The 16,985-nt window shown below is 45.7% G+C and overlaps 1 protein-coding gene across 7 annotated transcripts in view; it reads right to left on the bottom strand.

Moving 5' to 3' along the window:
* Positions 1-16,985, bottom strand: part of NRF1 (nuclear respiratory factor 1) — a 705,079-nt gene that overhangs the window by 470,423 nt on the left and 217,671 nt on the right. For all 7 annotated transcript variants that reach the window (XM_069629591.1, XM_069629590.1, XM_069629596.1 and 4 more), the window contains one exon: positions 9,137-9,295. In XM_069629591.1, coding sequence (XP_069485692.1) covers positions 9,137-9,295 — 159 coding nt within the window. The remainder of the gene's footprint in view (positions 1-9,136; positions 9,296-16,985) is intronic.

Here is a 16,985-nt window from a genome sequence, read left to right as displayed (position 1 = left end):
CGAAGGGAGAGGGGAATTAGGGAGAATTCTCAGAAATATACTAACAGCCATGTATATAATTTGGCCTCTATAGTGTCCTGAAGCTTAATCCAAGATATTGCAAACAAATTAATAGAAGTTCCCAGGCCAGGAACAAACCTGGTTTGGAATTTGTCTAGTAGATGATTTGTTGTTACCCATTTGGTGAATTCTTCCTGACGATAATTTTCAGGAAGTTGTCTGTTACCTTTTTTAAAAATAGGGATGAGAATTGATTTTTTATCACGTTAGTAAATAAGATGTCAGCCCATGCTACTGGATGTGTTTTCATCATGACGTTTGTTAGACCATCAGAATATACTATTCTTGGGGAATAAGACCAGGTTAGCTATACTTTTAGAATGCAATCAGTATTACAAGGGTAGTAGACCCTGTCAGTCATGCAGTGACACTCAGTTATGATATCACATAATAAACCAACCCTGTTACAAGTATACTCCTTGCAACATTACTTTTTAGCTCAAACTTTCTGGAGGGGCCTCAGGCTACACTCAATGTTAAGTATGAACACAATTATTGTCGAATGCACCAAGCAAAGCAGGGAAGGCAAAACCCAATAAAACTTTAAGACACAATGTATTTGAAGATAAGTTATTGACCTATTGGTACATAACTATAACCTACAGAATAGCTAGTTATACCCAGCATACATTTAAGAAGTGTATAATACAGTTTCTAAGTTAAGTAAGAATTTAAACTATTTTAGAATAGCACCAAAGCAATTCAGGGAAGCACAACCCAAGGTTACAAGTTTAGAAGAGCAGCAGCTATTCAAGGTAAGATCTATATACTTTTCAAAGGAGCCTTCAGCTACGTATGTATAGCCCGAAGACTGTTGTCTGTAGGGAGCAGACCAGGGAAAGCAAAACCCAATGTTACACTTTAAGACACAATGTATTTCAAGGCAGGTAAACACTATTAGTAAGCTTTTACACTCATTCAGTTAAGCAATAACTGTACCAACACATTACTTTTAGAGGGGGTGGGGGCGAGACACCATTCACAGTTAATAAAGCAACATGTAAACTTTTAAGAGGGGCATAATGCAACTCAATGGAAAGCATAAACTCAATGATACTTTGTAACTTCATCTTTCACAGAGATACAGTTACCACACCAACTTCTTTAGCAAATAAGTACTTTTACACTTGTTAAACTTTCAGGGCAGAATCATTTTCTTATCCAGTCCTTCCCTAGTCTATTGCACAAGTTCTCTAAGAGGCAGACGAGGGACCCTGATGGTCTAGATGCCAGCTGTAAGCAGGTTGAGATAGGGTTCCGTTGCAGGAAAGTCAAAGCTCCATATGGGATCTTCTTAAACAAGTAAGTATTCACTTTCAGAGTTAAAGTGTTCAGGGACTTCACATAAGGCTCCCTATATGTGTTCCAGCATTAGGCCTGTGCAAGTGGTATGGGCAAACTCCCAACCACACAAATAACCAACTTAGCCTCACAGGATGCACACCAGACTTAAGGTAAGTATTATCACCGAAGCCCACACAGTACCTTAGGAGAAAAGAGGAGCTTCTGGGTTGATGCCTTCAGGATGCAGCAGCAAGAGACCTGGTCCCTGGATTCTTGTTCTGGAGACAAAAGAACTGGACACTGGATGGGAACCTGCAGCAGCAGTCCGAGGAGGCTTCTAGCAAAGGACTCTTCACGGATTTCCGCTGCTCTGTGAATTTGGCGCCTTTTTCAGCAGCCAGTTGAAGAACGAATATCGCTGGTGGCATTCGATTCACTCTCTCGGTCCTGCACTCTGGTGAGGGGACTTCAAGGATTCAAATCATGTCTCTGGAGATCCAGCAGGAGTCCACCAAAGATTAGGACGGATTTGGACTTCGGGAGACCATGCACGGCACTGAGGCTCGAGGTCCCAGGGTATGGCAGTTTGCAGCCCAGCAAGGTCGCAGCATGTCGTGTGAGGGCTCAAAATGCTGGTCTTCTTGAAACTAGTGGAACTCACCAGCCTCTGGGTAGGAGCAATCATATTCGGTACTCCCAGGCTGATTGGAAAGGTTGCTGTTAGGCAGAATCAGCTGCAGTACCCTTTGGGAACACTACAGGCAATTAGGACTACAATCGTAAGCACAATTTCACCTTTGGTACAAGCCCGTCCTACACAGTAAAGTGGTAGGGATGGCTGAGCAGCCAGACTTATCTCAATAGTTTAAATGAGCAGAAGAACAAGTTACACAAAAGACCAACAGATACAGTGATTCAAATATACACTTATTCAAGGTTTCTTGGTAAAAGAATATACATTTATTTACTCAGTCAATTAGAAAACATTACACTAGCATAAGCAGCTCAATGTCACACACACTAATAAACCACAAAAATACAACTGGTAATTACTTGAACAAGTTTAGCTCCAAATGAAGTGGGAGCAAAATGGCACTTCCGATACTTAACAAGGGGGGAAAAAGACAAGGTTATAAGAAAAGACCGCCCAAATACATTCATAGGCAGGACAAGGGGTTTCAGTTTAATACAACCAGTAATTCTTCACAATAGGCCTGGGCAAAAATCAATGGTTCAGAGTCTTTTGTATAGGATAGCACAGTTCTGGTAAGTAACGGTTAAGTCTTTGCCACGGAGATTAGAAGAATTTGGCTAGACGAAAATTTGACGAATGTTAAGGGAAGGACAAGCCTTTGTAGTTGTGGAAAGTTTCACACACTTTCTCGATGGCCGAAAAGATTTCCGGACCGCGTTTGCACAGTACCTTGTCAATGAAGAAAGCTGTAGCTGAGGCAGTTTTTCCTGGCAGGTCGAGCAGATCTCGCTGTTCCTGAGCTTCAGTCGTGGGGACAAGGACGACGTCTGGAGGTTCCTGCATTGTCCAGGGATGAGGCCAAAAGCAGTATATAGATGTCGGTTTAAGGTGCGAGTGCCTTAAAGTCCACGAGCTGGTTTCCTTCCCTCTGGCTATCCTGTTTTCAACAGCACTCTGATGAAAATTCGAAAAGATGGGGACGGTGTCCAGGTGGCTTGCGAGTTGGTTGTTCCCACCAAACTCAAAGGAAGAAGTTACCCTCAAGGGCTTCTCTGTCAATGGAGTTTCAGGCAATTCGGACCTCCAGCAGGTCTTCACCGGTCGTCCAGGAGTTGCAGCAGTGCTCTTCCTTCAGCTCGTCTTCGGTTCTTTCGTTCCAGTGGTCGACTCTGCTTTCCAAGTCCCAGAGACCTGCTTTTAAACCGTTTTCCCCCATTCAGTCCAGCCAGGCTGTCACTCGCAAAGCAGGGTGGCTGTCCTTGCCGGACAGCCAGCCGGCCAATCACGCCAGAGTGCATTCAGGTCTCCTAGGAGACTAAGCACAGGGAGCTTCGGGCACCTCCCTCACATCCTGTCCACCCCACACACTCAGGCACCAGAGGAGGGCTTCAGCACTGAAGCCCGCCAAAGGGCAACGAACAAAGGGACCAAACCTGGTTTGGCGCGCAGAGACAAACAAGAAGGACCTTTCCTAAAAAAAAAAATGGCAAACAAAGATGACCAGAGTGTTTTTCAGATGGGTCTTGGGCGCCATATTGAAAAATATGGCTACCCCGATTTTTAGCTACCGTTGTTAGTGGTCGGGAAAAATCATGGTAGTTTGATCTAAACCACTGCCACCAGCCATTTGAAGTAGGAAAGGGTAACATTTTACTGTTACATGAGTGTTTTGACTCAAGGGAAGCTAGGAAACCCCTCCAGCACTCTTCCAGCAGGAAGATCGGGTATGCTGGGTCAGTAAATTTAAAGAGACTAGTAAAGTCAATTTAACTTTACAGGCTCTGGGAGACAGTAGTCAGTCCCAGAGAAGGTATTTAAACATTGGGAAGTCTAAAAGACAACCCTGCGCCACTGCACTGAAGGTGCTGTGACACACAAAAATATTTCGTCATTGGAGTGTTTTTAAAACTCCATAACCAGAGAACACAAAAGTAAAACACAAACAAAATACATGGGAGAGTGGGGAAAAAAGGCTCACACTCTTCCCAGGTAGAAAAATCAAATCCTAGAAATCCAGCAAAGTTGCTGGGGATCTCAAAAGGTAAGGGAAATTAGCATATTTGGAGAATTCTCCCTAACAGTTGCATCAGGCTCCGGTTACACAGCAGGCTCTCCGGTCACTGGAACTTGCTGCAGATGTCCTTTCTTCATCTTCCTCTTCGGTTTAGGCTCCAGTGGTCGACTTGTCAGCACCTTCCAGGATCCGGGTATTTATCAGGAACTACAGCACAACTTCCGCAATATCTCCATGCAGTTTACAGAAAGGAGAGGCTGTCCAATAATGACAGCCAGTGCCCCCCCCAACCCCCATTGGGAGTTTGCTCCTTTCAAGCAAGGTAAAAGATAAAGGGCTGAAGAGTGTTGGACTCCTCCATCGCTTCTTACCTTCTCAGACACTCTGGAGCCTAGGCGGGGAATACAATGGACTCCCGCCGAACACAAAACTTCCACTGAGGTCATTCCCACCCAGAATGGCAGCGGAAGACCTCAAAAACAACAAGGATATTTAAAAATGGCAAACAAGAAAGAATCCACTGCTAGGCAGAATTCCATGCAGACCACCACATACAATTAGGACTACAGGTGTAAGCAAAACCAACCTTTGGTACAAGTCTGTACTACAGTTTTTGGTAGCAAGCTGAGAAGCCAGGCTCATCTCAAGAGGGAATGTGAGCAGTAAAAGATGTTACACAGAGGTCTTACAATCACAGTGGTTCAAGTAGACACTTACACTCAAGGTTTTTTTGGTAAAACACTTATTAATTTATTACAGCCATTTAGAAAACATTCACTAGAAGGAGGCCACTTAATATCATACACAAACACTTCAGTACCAAACCAATAAGTTATTCAGTATTAACAGGGTTAGATCCCTCAGCTGCAGTTCTGTGGTCTGTAGTTCTCCTCCTAGCGCTTTCTCATCTCAAATAATCATCAGGGAGGCTGTTGAGCAGGTGTGTCGGTTGTGCTTTGGAGGGGTGTCAGTTGCTGGTCACCTGAACAGAAAAAAACTCACTACAGCTACCAGAATCCTTGATTTGCAGCAAGGGATCGAACCCTGTTAATACTGAGTACGTGATTTGCAGCAGAAGGGATCTAACCCTGTGAATATTTGTCCATTTTGGGATGTGACCCAGCTACTTATTTTTTGCAACAGGTTTAATTGACCAGGACCGGGAGTGCGCGCCTCACCCACCTTTTTTGTACTCCTTTGAGGAAACACTTGCTGCCACATTGAGGACAAAGTTTGATGGCAAGGCATGTTTAAAGCTAGTTCAAAGAGTTCCAGTGAGGAGGAGCTTTGGGTGGGGAGGGCAGGAACTGGTGAGAATTGCCATAGGGATTAGCATGGCCATGAGAAGTCGTTTCACTGTTAGCACCTGCATTCATATCCATACATTTTTAGGTAATTGAAATCGTGATGTGGGGTTAGGACTTGCATACTAGGGGAGTGATAAGAAGGGAAGTGGTGACATGAGACATCTCATTCTCACAGCAGTCCTTAAGTGTGACGTTTCAGAAATGAAGGCAAGAGGTAGCTGCTTGTAACATTGAAGCATCACCCGAATAGTCTCATTCAAAATGTGGAAAGATGTTAGGTGCCCCCACACAAGGAAGTTTGCCCTTTCCTCACAGCCTCTGGCATTAGCGCATCCCCCAACATTTGAAGTGTTAGTCCCCTTTCCCCCCTGACATTTTAGCCTAGGTGCACCTCTGATGCCATGAACCCACCTCTTAATCAGGGGGGCTACATTTAGGGGTGGTGCTGACCACACACTCACAAAAAATACTTTCATCCATGCATTCATCAACCAGTTATACAGCTCCATGCATGCATGTATACATAAAACCAAACATAGCATTGACACAAACACCAATATGCACGCATGCATTCATACATACACATACTAATTTAAATACACATATACGCTTTCAATTTAAAATAAAAAACACTTACCTTACCTCCATGCACCCTTAAAAAGCATCCACGCAGCCGACACGTAGACATGCTGCCTGCCGAGAGAGAACTCCTCTCCCATCAGTCAGCGTGATCACGCTGACAACATGAACACAATGACGGGAGAGGAGTCCTCTCCCGTCAGTCAGTGTGATCACGCTGAGCAACTCGAGCACACTGACCGGAGAGGAGGACTCTCCCGTCAGTCAGCGTTGTCGCGCTGAGCAACGTGAGCACACTGACTGACAGGAGAGGAGTCTTCTCTTGTCATTCAGTATGTCCACGTTTTGAGCTGAATGACGGGAGGCAGCAGAGCCCACTTCGGAGCCCTGCTGTCTCCCATTATTTTGCTGTTTGTTGCGGAGCCAAACGGCTTCGCAACAAACAGCAAAATCATTGCAGGTGCAGAGAGCAGACAGCACAGTCCCCGTGTGAATAAAGGACACGGGAGACTGTGCTGCCTTCCACTTAAGAGAGGGGGCTGGGAGGCCCCCTGCAAGTGCGAGGCCCGGGGCAGTTTGCCCCCCCCTGCACCTCTTTGTGACGGCCTAGAGTCAAGCACACAAGGTGGTGTCCTTCCCCCTGGTTAAACCTAACCAGCTCCAAGAATGATATCCAGGTGGCTTACGAATGGATTGGTCCCACCAACTCAAAAGGAAGAAGTCGTCCTTGAAGGGGCTTCTCTGTCGAGAGGAACTTGGCAATTCGGACCTGCAGCAGAGCTTCACCGGGCAAACCAACGGTCCAGGAGTTGCAGTAGCCGTCCTCTTCCATCTCGTCTTCAATTCTTTCATTCCAGTGGTCGACTGCCTTCCAAGCCAAGAGACACGCCTTTTAAACAGTTTTCTCCCTTTCATTCCAGCCTAGCTGTCACTCACCCAGCAGGGTAGCTGTCATTGCCAGACAGTCACCAGCCAATCACGCCAGAGTGCATTTGGGTCTCCTAGGAGACTAAGCACAGGGAGTTTCGGGCACCTCCCTCACTTCCTGCCTACTCCAGATACTCAGGTGCCAGAGGCGGTCTTCAGTCCTGAAGCCCGCCAAAGGCTTAAGAACAAAGGGACCAAACCTGGTTTTGGTCGCGCAGAGACAAACTCTAGAAGGACATTTCCAAAAAGAAACTACGAAAAAAGAAGACCGGGACCTGTTTAAACAAAGGGGCTTAAGCCGCCATCTTGGAAAAAATGGCTCCCGTGATTTTTAGCTACGGGTGTTGACGGTCGGGAAAAATCAGGGTAGTTTGTTGTAAAACCACTGCCACCAGCCATTTCGATAGGAAAGGCTAGCATTTGACTACTACATGAGTTTCTAAACAGGGGGGATAGTAGGTAACCCCTCCAGTACTTTATTGTAAGATAGTGTGGGCTAGGTCTAGGAATTTAAAGACTAAAGTCAATTTAACTTTACATTCTCTGGGAAACAGCACTTTATCCCAGAGAAGGTATTTAAACCTTTTGGAAGTCTAAAAGACATCACTGTGTCACTGCACTGAAGGTGCTGTGTAACACACGAAAAGATGATGCCCTATGGAGTTATCTAAAACTAATCAAAGAACACAAAAGTAAAACACACATCAAAATACCAAAGAGTGGGAAAAAAGGCTCTCACTCTTTCCAGGTAAAAAAAAGTCCTCAAAAATCCAGCAAAGTGGCTGGGGGGGTCTCTAAGGTGAAGGGAATTGGCACATTTATGAGAATTCTCCCCAACGTCCACCATTCTGGTAGAATGGTGGCCCTTCTGTGCATTACAGAGACTGATTTAACAGCCTGCAAGTAATCAGACCAGTCACTTAGGTAAAACCACTGCCACCAGCCATTTAAGTAAACTTGCAAGTGTAACAAAAATGGTTACAGGTAAATGAGAAAGGGGATACATTGTATTCCTCCAGCACTCCACATAAGGTGGGGTGTGCTGACTCACTAAAATAAATGTAAAAGGGGATGAAAATCCCTCTTTACATCTTGGAAACAGTTGTTCACCAAAGTACATGGAAGAGAAATTAAAAAGGAAGCCCAAATGGGCAACCCAGCCTGAGCCCAAAAGTTATAGGAAACTATAACTCCAACTACACACTATGGAGAGACATAAAAAGGTCACCCATAAAAAGAATAAAAGACTAGGTGAGGGGGGGAAAAACGATTACCCTCCACCTAGGGACAAGGGAAAATAATCACCAAGGCCAAGCAAAATGTTCTGGGGTTGACACATTATCACATATATGAAAATCCTACCCAACAGATAGAGTTTTCAGTTGAGAGATTTCCTGGCAGGAGAGTGCACCGGGAAACTCACTTTGAACTGGTGTGTTAAAGAGAGACTTGGTCATATTAAGTTGGTTAAATTGAAAATGTTATCAATGAGAAACTTTGAAAAGAATTGGCTTTTGCCATACTTGAATCACTATTGGAGAAAAGAAATTTTGTTAGCTATCCTGAAAAGTAAGAAAGACTTTACTTTGCCATATTCCAACCAGTATCGTCGAACAGAGCTTTTGCTTTGTCATTCTGAAAGACTAGGAGAGACTTCCTCTTTGCCATATTCCACCTAGCCTTGTGGAAGGAACATGTTTTATTGCCATCCTGGGGAGAGTATTAAGAGACATTTGTGTTGCCTTCAAGAGACTGGTCTCGACACAGAACATGGAGAACAGTTTTCCTGAAACAATCCATGGGAAGGGAAACAACCCTGGACACATGGATGGTTTTGGTTGAAGTTATATGTTTGAGTTTTTGCACATTTCTGTTGAGTTGAATTTTTAAACATTTACCTTTCACTTGTTGCTTGTATATGTTAGTGTGAGGGCCAGATTTATTTTGGACACAAGGACAGCCTGCTTTAGTCTTTGTTTCATAGGAAGGGACATTCACGTTGGGATAGGTAAAGTTGGGCCTTTATCCAAACCACATTCCGTTAATAGAATGGCTAACATTGAGAATACTGCCACTATGTGTGCACCTCATTTCTGACCCCTCACACCGGCTTACTCCTTTGCAGCTTTTGCAGTGTAAGGTTGAGTTTTCTTTCTATTGTGTGTACTGCATCTTGACCCTGCCATAGGCCATTAAGACTTTCTGGGATTGGAACGTAGAATGCGATACAGTGTGCACAAAACAAAAACAAGCTAAGAAAAAATTACTCACCCTTTGCTTCTGGTCCTCCGACCGGACGTCACTGCGAACATTCGCCCATGGGATGTCATCTGGCCACCAAAGTGGTTTGCAACTCTCCTTCCCCCATCCAGGTTTACCCCTACCCGTTGAATATTTCAGCATTTCTGGGATGAATGCACGCAGTTGTGCCTAGAAGGAACAACAACAACATTTATCTCTTTAGAAAGAAGACAACTGCATCTTAACGATTGTCCATATTGTGGACTTTTAAGAGGGATTCGAAATACTGAAACATAAGAAACCATTAGGTCTTTCACGTATCCACCTTTTTACTAGGAAATCTAGACTTCTTTATTTTATTAATATACAGGAGGAACTATGCTCTTTTGATCACAAAAGAACTTACAATAGATAAGAAATCAGATTTGCCAGGAAGAAGTGAGCTTCTTACAATGGGGTGAGTTTGAGGGCCATTCTGACCAGTTTGAGGAGGGAAGTAAATGGAACAGTCACCAAGGACAATACGTAAGTGGACATGCATAGATTAAGGCCAACTAACATTGGACATTAAGTGCAGGTAGGTGGTACGGCTAGCTGTGCTTGGGATGTGACCATGATGGGTGAAGTGCTGGAGTGGAGGCAGAGGAAGTCAGGGACAGAGGCAAGTTAGAGGTGAGGAAAAATTATAGCTAGCAGGCAGATGAGAGGTGGGTTAAGAGTGTGACTGAGGCGGGAAGGTAGGCTTTTAGTTTGGTTTTAAACAAATCAATGTGGACGGTTTCTCAGAGGTCTGGGGGAAGAGAATTCCATGCAAGTGGAGCAAGAAGAGAGAAATAGCGGAGTGAGAGAAAGTGCAGGGAGGGCGAGGAGCCACAGGGGTAGTCGATGAGGCAGAGCAATAGATTATGAGAAGTCTTGTAGAATTGGACAGGGGGGGATAGACAGAGTGGTGCCTTACTGTCAACAGATTTGTTAACTAGGAGAAGACATTTAAATCTGTCCCTGTTTTGTACTCTAGACGGTATGGGCTCCTGCGCCTCCATTACCGCAAGCTATGCCAGCGCACCCACCATCTAGCCCCACAGCTGCAGTGCTGATGTATGGGGAGCGCAGGAGCCGTAATACAACTTCCGTACCATAGGGTAACACTGTATTGACTCTGCTGCATTACACATCTAAACAACTAAACCCTGCTGCTGACATCCTACTGGCCACTGCAGCCCCTGCCAACCAGCTGCCCACGGTCTTATCCCCATGTGTCAAGTTACACGTCTGACATCTCAGGTATTCCTGCTCTGTTACCCGGCAGGCAAACTAGTATGCTGCTTGACTTGCTGCAGCTGGGGGAACCTTAAATACCAACTTTGTCTGGGGAGCGCACTGCACCCTCCTCCTGGCTCGCCCACTGTCTCTACACCACCCTGAAGCTTAACGCGCACCTGAGGCGGGATTACAACTGCCAACAAGGTTGTGGACTGATCCCACATCTAACTGCCCAGTGGTTATCTTGGCTGCTTTTATCACCAGTTATCACCAGTTATCACCCTACTGTACGTGGGTGGTCACAATCCATTCAGACTTGGTTTGGGTAGACCCTACTGGTCAAATCTGTTTGCATTGCTGATCCGGATGACCCTGCTCAGATGTATAGTCCTCGCGCCCACTAAGACTTTATCCCAGTGGTCGAAGTGTTGAAAAAGAAGTAATGGAACTATGTTCCCTACTGGCCTGCCCCCCATTCCCAGAAAGCCCATCACCACCCTCTTTCCCACACACAATATAAACCCCCAAACACATACACCTGTGTTTTAGGGAATGTTCAGTGCAGTGCAGTCAAAGTGCAAGTTTCAACTTCTTCCTACACTTATTTTAAAATGAAACCATTCCGGAACGGTTTCTTTTTTAAATAAAAGTATAGGAACAGTAAAAGTTAATTTAAAAAAATTAGAGGAGCAACGCTCCCGCTCACTTCGACCACTGCTTTATCCTGGTATCTTCCTTAAGGGATCATACCTTCTCATCCTGGGCTGCTGAGTCCATCCTCCATCATCCTTTGGTTGCGTTGGCCTACCGTTACGCCTCCACATCAGTTCTACCTTGCTTTGTGGTGCTCTGACACAAGTGATCCAGTGCCCTACCAACCCATTGAAGAATAAGTTGGGCATCCCTACCGACCATCACTATTCGCTGTGCTGATCTTCCTGGCCCAGATTGGTCTTTACTGATCCTTGGGCGCTGTACAACTCTATCTCCCACGTGGGTTGGCGGAATCATGACCAAAGGAGCCAATAAAAAGCAGAGCTCCATCAACATGTTTGCAAAAGCAGCACCAAAATCGACTGAGCCCCTATCGGAGCAGGAGGCCTCCGTGTCAATACATCCCCCCCAACCCCAATCCCGAGACGACTGAATCCCAAAAAAATGTAAAAGATTCGGTAGGGGTTCACTGCTCTTTATTCAAATGAGATGATATGAGTGGAACCATATGTTCGATCAAAACCCATATGGAGAAAACTGACACTCTAGTAATGGAAGTGGAGACTAGGGTCAGGATGGCTGAGGATGATACTGTCGCCCTTCGGGCAGAGTTGTCTGCCTTTTCCAGGCTGGTGCTGAATGTTAGCAAGAAGATCGAGGATTTGGAATCGCGCTCCAGGTACAACAACCTACATATCATCAGGGTCCCTTGAGGATAAGATCGATGGCCCCATGGAAGACTACGTTGAGCGAATCCTACATTCGCTGCTGGACTCCTCGAAACTTTTGTTAGGGAGAATTCTCAAAAATGTGCAAATTCCCTTCACCTTAGAGACCCCCAGCAACTTTGCTGGATTTTGAGGACTTGATTTTTTTAACTGGAGAGAGTGACCCTTTTTTCCCCACTCGCTCACGTATTTTGGTGTGTGTTTTACTCGTGTTCTTTCATTATGGAGTTTTAGACAACGCCATAGGCATCATATTTTCATGTGTATCACACAGCACCCTCAGTGCAATGACACAGGGAGACCTTTTCAGGCTTTCCCAAGGTTTAAATACCTTCTCTGGGATAAACTACTGTTTCCCAGAGTAAGTAAAGTGAAATTGACTTTACTAGTCTTTTTAAATTCCTAGACCCAGCACACCCTATCTTACAATAGAGTGCTGGAGGGGTTACTTAGTATACCCCGTGTCTAAATAACTCATGTAGCAGTCAAATGCTACCCTTTCCTGTTGAAATGGCTGGTGGCAGTGGTTTTACAACAAACTACCATGATTTCTCCCGACAGCGAACACCGGAAGTGTTAAATCGCGGGCGCATGTTTTTCAAGATGGCATCTAAGATAAACAGGTCGCAGTCGTCTTTTTTCACCATTTCTGTGTGGAAAGGTCCTTCTAGTGTTTTGCTCAGCGCACCAAACCAGGTTTGGTACCTTTGTTAAATCGCCATTAGCGGGCTTCAGGACTGAAGACCGCCTCTGTCGCCTGAGTGTCTGGGGTGGGCAGGAAGTGAGGGAGGTGCCCGAAACTCCCTGTGCTTAGTCTCCTAGGAGACCCTAATGCACTCTGGCGTGATTGGTTGGATGACTGTCCGGCAAGGACAGCCAACCTGCTGGGTGAGTGGCAGCTAGGCTGGAATGAATGGGAGGAAACTAGATAAAAGGCGAGTCACTTGGCTTGGAAGGCAGAGTCGACCACTGGAACGAAAGAACCGAAGATGAGCTTGAAGAGGACGGCTGCTGCAACTCCTGGACCGTTGGTTTGCCCGGTGAAGCCCTGCTGCAGGTCTGAATCGCTAAGTTCATCTCAACAGAGAAGCCCTGCAAAGGGCGACTTCTCTCTTTGAGTTGGTGGGACCAATAAACTCGATCCCGTAAGCCACCTGGATACCATTCTTGGAGCTGGTTGCATTTTCCTCAGAGTGCCGCAGGAAACCGAATAATCAGGGAGAGGGACACCAGTTTGTGTCCTTTACTACAGCTACCGGAATTGAAGATTTGCCAAGTACCAGCTTTTCAACCAGTCCCCATGAAGTGCAGGAGTCCCCCAAAGTCCAGCCTCTTGTCCCCACGACTGAGGCTCAGGAACAGCGAGATCTGCAGGAACTGCCAGGAACAGAAGTCTACAGAGGCATCTTTTTCTTCATTTGTAAGGTACCTTGTAAACGAGAGAGTACTTACCTCTGGCGGTAAAGTGCTTGAAACTTTTGCAACTAGCAGTCCTAATCGGCTTGTGACCCAAACGCATAATTCTTCTAGTTGCAAACTACTTCGGAGAACTTCTACAGAGACTTCACCATTTACTTACCAGAACCGTTTTTACCTATCCAAGACTTTATCCCATTGACTTTGGCCTATTCTATTGAATTGATTCTTCTAGTGAACTCAAAGTATCTGCACCATCTAAAAAATTGTAATTCTTTTATGTTCTGAACCTATTCCTTTTATTCTGAATGCCATTTTGCTCCTCCTTCAAAGTAGTCTGAATGCCATTTTGCTCCTTCTTCAAAGTAGTCTGAATGCCTCGGAACCATAATGTATATAGTACTGAAGTATATTTGTGTATGATAGTTAACTGCCTCCTTCGAGTGAATGTTTTATAACTGACTGTTGAATAAATTAATAAGTGTTTAACCAAGAAACCTTGAGTGTAAGTTTATTTGAATACCTGTGATTGTAGACCTCTGGGTAACATCCTTACAGCTCACATTCCCTCTTGAGATGAGCCTGGCTGCTCAGCTCCACTACCAAAAACTTTGTAGTACAGACTTCTACCAAAGGTTGGTTTTGCTTACACCTGTAGTCAAAAACACTACACTGGCTCCCAGTAAAACATTGCATCACCTTCAAAACAATGTGCATAACGCACAGGGGCAATCAGCGGACAAGGAGCAGAATTCCTACAAAAGAAAATAACAGTCTACAAACCAACGAGACCCCTCTGATCAAGCAACGAAATCCACCTGGAACTCAAACCATACCTTAAGAAAAAACTTGGAGGCACCTCCTTCTGCCACTTAGCCGCAAAAACCTGGAACAACATCCCAAAAGAAATCAACACTGAAGATCACCTACAATTCAGGAAATCACTAAAAACCTGGCTCTTCAACACCACAGACTAAATCTGGAAAACAAAACCGGAAAAAGGATGACTAAATCGGGAAAGACACGGACATCACCGACCCGGGAGGGTAGCTCCCACGGCACCTGGACGGGTGACACCGGATAGACGAACACAGGCGGCACGCACGGGGACTGAGTCAACTACCCCAGACAATCCCACCAACACTTTTGCCTGCCCCTTAGTTATCGCCAGGTACCACAGTGGTGTGGAATTGTCGAGATTCTGGCAATCACCACACTACCTGAGAGGTTGACATTGGCAGGTGACTAGCCACAGGAGTATGAAGGGAGGATAAGGGGAGCTAAGAGAGCATGTTAAGAGGTGGGAGCCAGAGGAGTAAGGAACCTTGTATGCCAGTCGGACCCAGATCAGGACAGAGCTGCATGAGGGGAGACTACGCAAGCCGAGCGCCTCAACTAGAATAGAGACGCAAACTAACCAACCCTACTCACAAATTCCCTATCTACATACACCTCTCAAACTCCAAACCAAACACAATCAAAACCTACAGCACAACAAACCGTGCAAACTTCATTACAATGCAACAACAAAACAAAAGCACACAGTCTTGCAAAACAGTACACAACGACTACTGGCCGCAAACACCGGAGGCCCGGCCAAAGGACCCACCGGGCTGAGGCCGCCAAGAGCACATCACTGCTCTCTTGCACTTTTCCTGCTTCATCCCACTAACTCAACCTCCCCTCCTCTTTGAGCCGCCAGAGCGCCAGGGGAACACTCCGGTGTTGATAGTGCGCGGTACAAATGTCCTTTAACATTAACATAGTTGTGTGTAGTGGTCCCAAAGGGTACTGCATACAAACTCTGCAGTTCGTAATAGAGAGCTCACCGATCCTGGACAGCGAAACACAGGGCAGGTGCTCCTCCTCGCGGCATCATAGCGAGAGTGCTAAACTACCGGGATAGGGATTCCCTTCTTCGAGCAGCAAGATCCAAGGGGGACTTCTTTCTCAGCTCCTCCAGAATCCACCTTTATCAAGATTTTTCTGTGACTGTTCAACAAGAACGGAATACCTTTCTGGCCACCAAGAGGCTGCGAGACTTGGGTGTGAAATACTCAATGCTGTACCCTGCTAAACTCAGAATTGAACACTCAAATCAGCATCCCTGAAGAGGCCTCTAAATTTATTGATGAACATTTCCCAGGCTAACCAACAATTAAGCTACTACTGTTGGCTCGTCTGTTTGCCCTTTGATGATTACTTAATACCAGGTGCGGAACTAAGCCTCGCCAACTGAGGCGTCTGCAGACCACTAGTCTTAACAGAGCAACTGGAATCTAGTTCTGACTCTCAAGTTTGGCTCTGTCACTTCTTATGTATTGTTCTTACATTATGCACAACATAACGCCTAGCCAAAACCCCACTTCGGAAGCATTGCTGCTCATGGCCAGCGCACGGCCCCCCAGGCGATGCTGCCGCGGTTTGTGATTCAGTTAAGGGTTTTTGGGGTTTTCATCTCTCCGAATAGGGGAGGGATGGGTGAGGAGGTGGGTTGAGAGGGGTATTTAGCTAAAACATTGCTCGACACGCGACCGAGAACCCAACTAGCTAAATGATTCCCGATTGCCACTATTAGATCGGGACCCCTGCACATCCGATCTGGACCCTGCAGTCTATTCCCTGATTCAGGCAACTGCCTATTGTTGATGTTTACTATCCTTATGGCTGAAGATAGCATTGTATGCATGAGCTGGAATGTCAGGGGCCTGGGTAATCGGACCAAAATGCGGAAACTAGAGTTATATATTGGACACAAGGTTAAAATACTTTTCCTGCAAGAAACACATGCTCTTTCTAGCAGATGAGAGGTTTGCTAAAGCAGGGGGTCCCCAAAGCTATTATACTGACTTTTCCAACCAAAACCGGAGAGTCATGATCTTGATACATAAAAGTCTTCAATTTCAGCATAAAGTGACTCATGTAGATTCCTTAAGACGCTATGTCTTCCTGTTCAGGACCCTACTGGGCAGAGAGGTCGTACTGCTTAACAAATTTGGCCCAACATAGATGATCCCGACCTTTACACATCTCTCCTCCCTGCCATCTGGTTTCCCTCTTGTCCCAATTCTCTGGGGCAGGGACTTTAACACTATTTTAGACGTGAATCTCGATTGATCAGGTTCCAGACCCCGCCAACTCTCCAAAGCAGCCAGAACCATCATGGAGGTGCAGGCCCAGTTACTAGTGTCTGATGCATGAAGGCTGATCCACCGCGATTCCAGATCTTACTCCTTTTACTCTTCAGTACACAATTCACACTCGCGCATCGACAGATGGCTCATCTGAGATATTCTAGTCAGAACCATTACACAAATGTCTATCCTTCCCAGGACATTCTCTGAACACTCCCCAGTGACAATTTCCCTGAAATGGAGTGTAGACTACCCAGGGGCCCGCTCATGGAGGTTGAAACCACATTCTCTACTAGATATTGCTTTTGAAACTTTCTACTTTTTCACACTAAACACTGGTTCTGTCAAATCACAAGCCACCCTTTGGGAGACGTTCAAACTTTATATCAGGGGTATTGCAATTTCCAAGAAGGCAGGGATTCTCAGGGTGAACAGACCCAGTACGCTTCCTCTCAATCGCCCAACATCCTTTCTGATATAGGCACGGAGCTGGATGCGTTCCGCGCAGAGCGGGAACGGAAATTCCTAGATGACACCCAAGTCTCCGTAGATACGGGGAGGATGAGCGCCCTGGTCGTGTCCTAGCTAGGTTGATCCGCCAGGAGACGGGTTCACCCCATATTC

This window comes from Ambystoma mexicanum, chromosome 12 (assembly GCF_040938575.1).
Source record: "Ambystoma mexicanum isolate Mex_15411 chromosome 12, UKY_AmexF1_1, whole genome shotgun sequence".
NCBI lineage: Eukaryota > Metazoa > Chordata > Amphibia > Caudata > Ambystomatidae > Ambystoma > Ambystoma mexicanum.
Note: the sequence above shows the minus strand (reverse complement) of the source record. Positions and strands in the feature narration are given on the sequence as shown.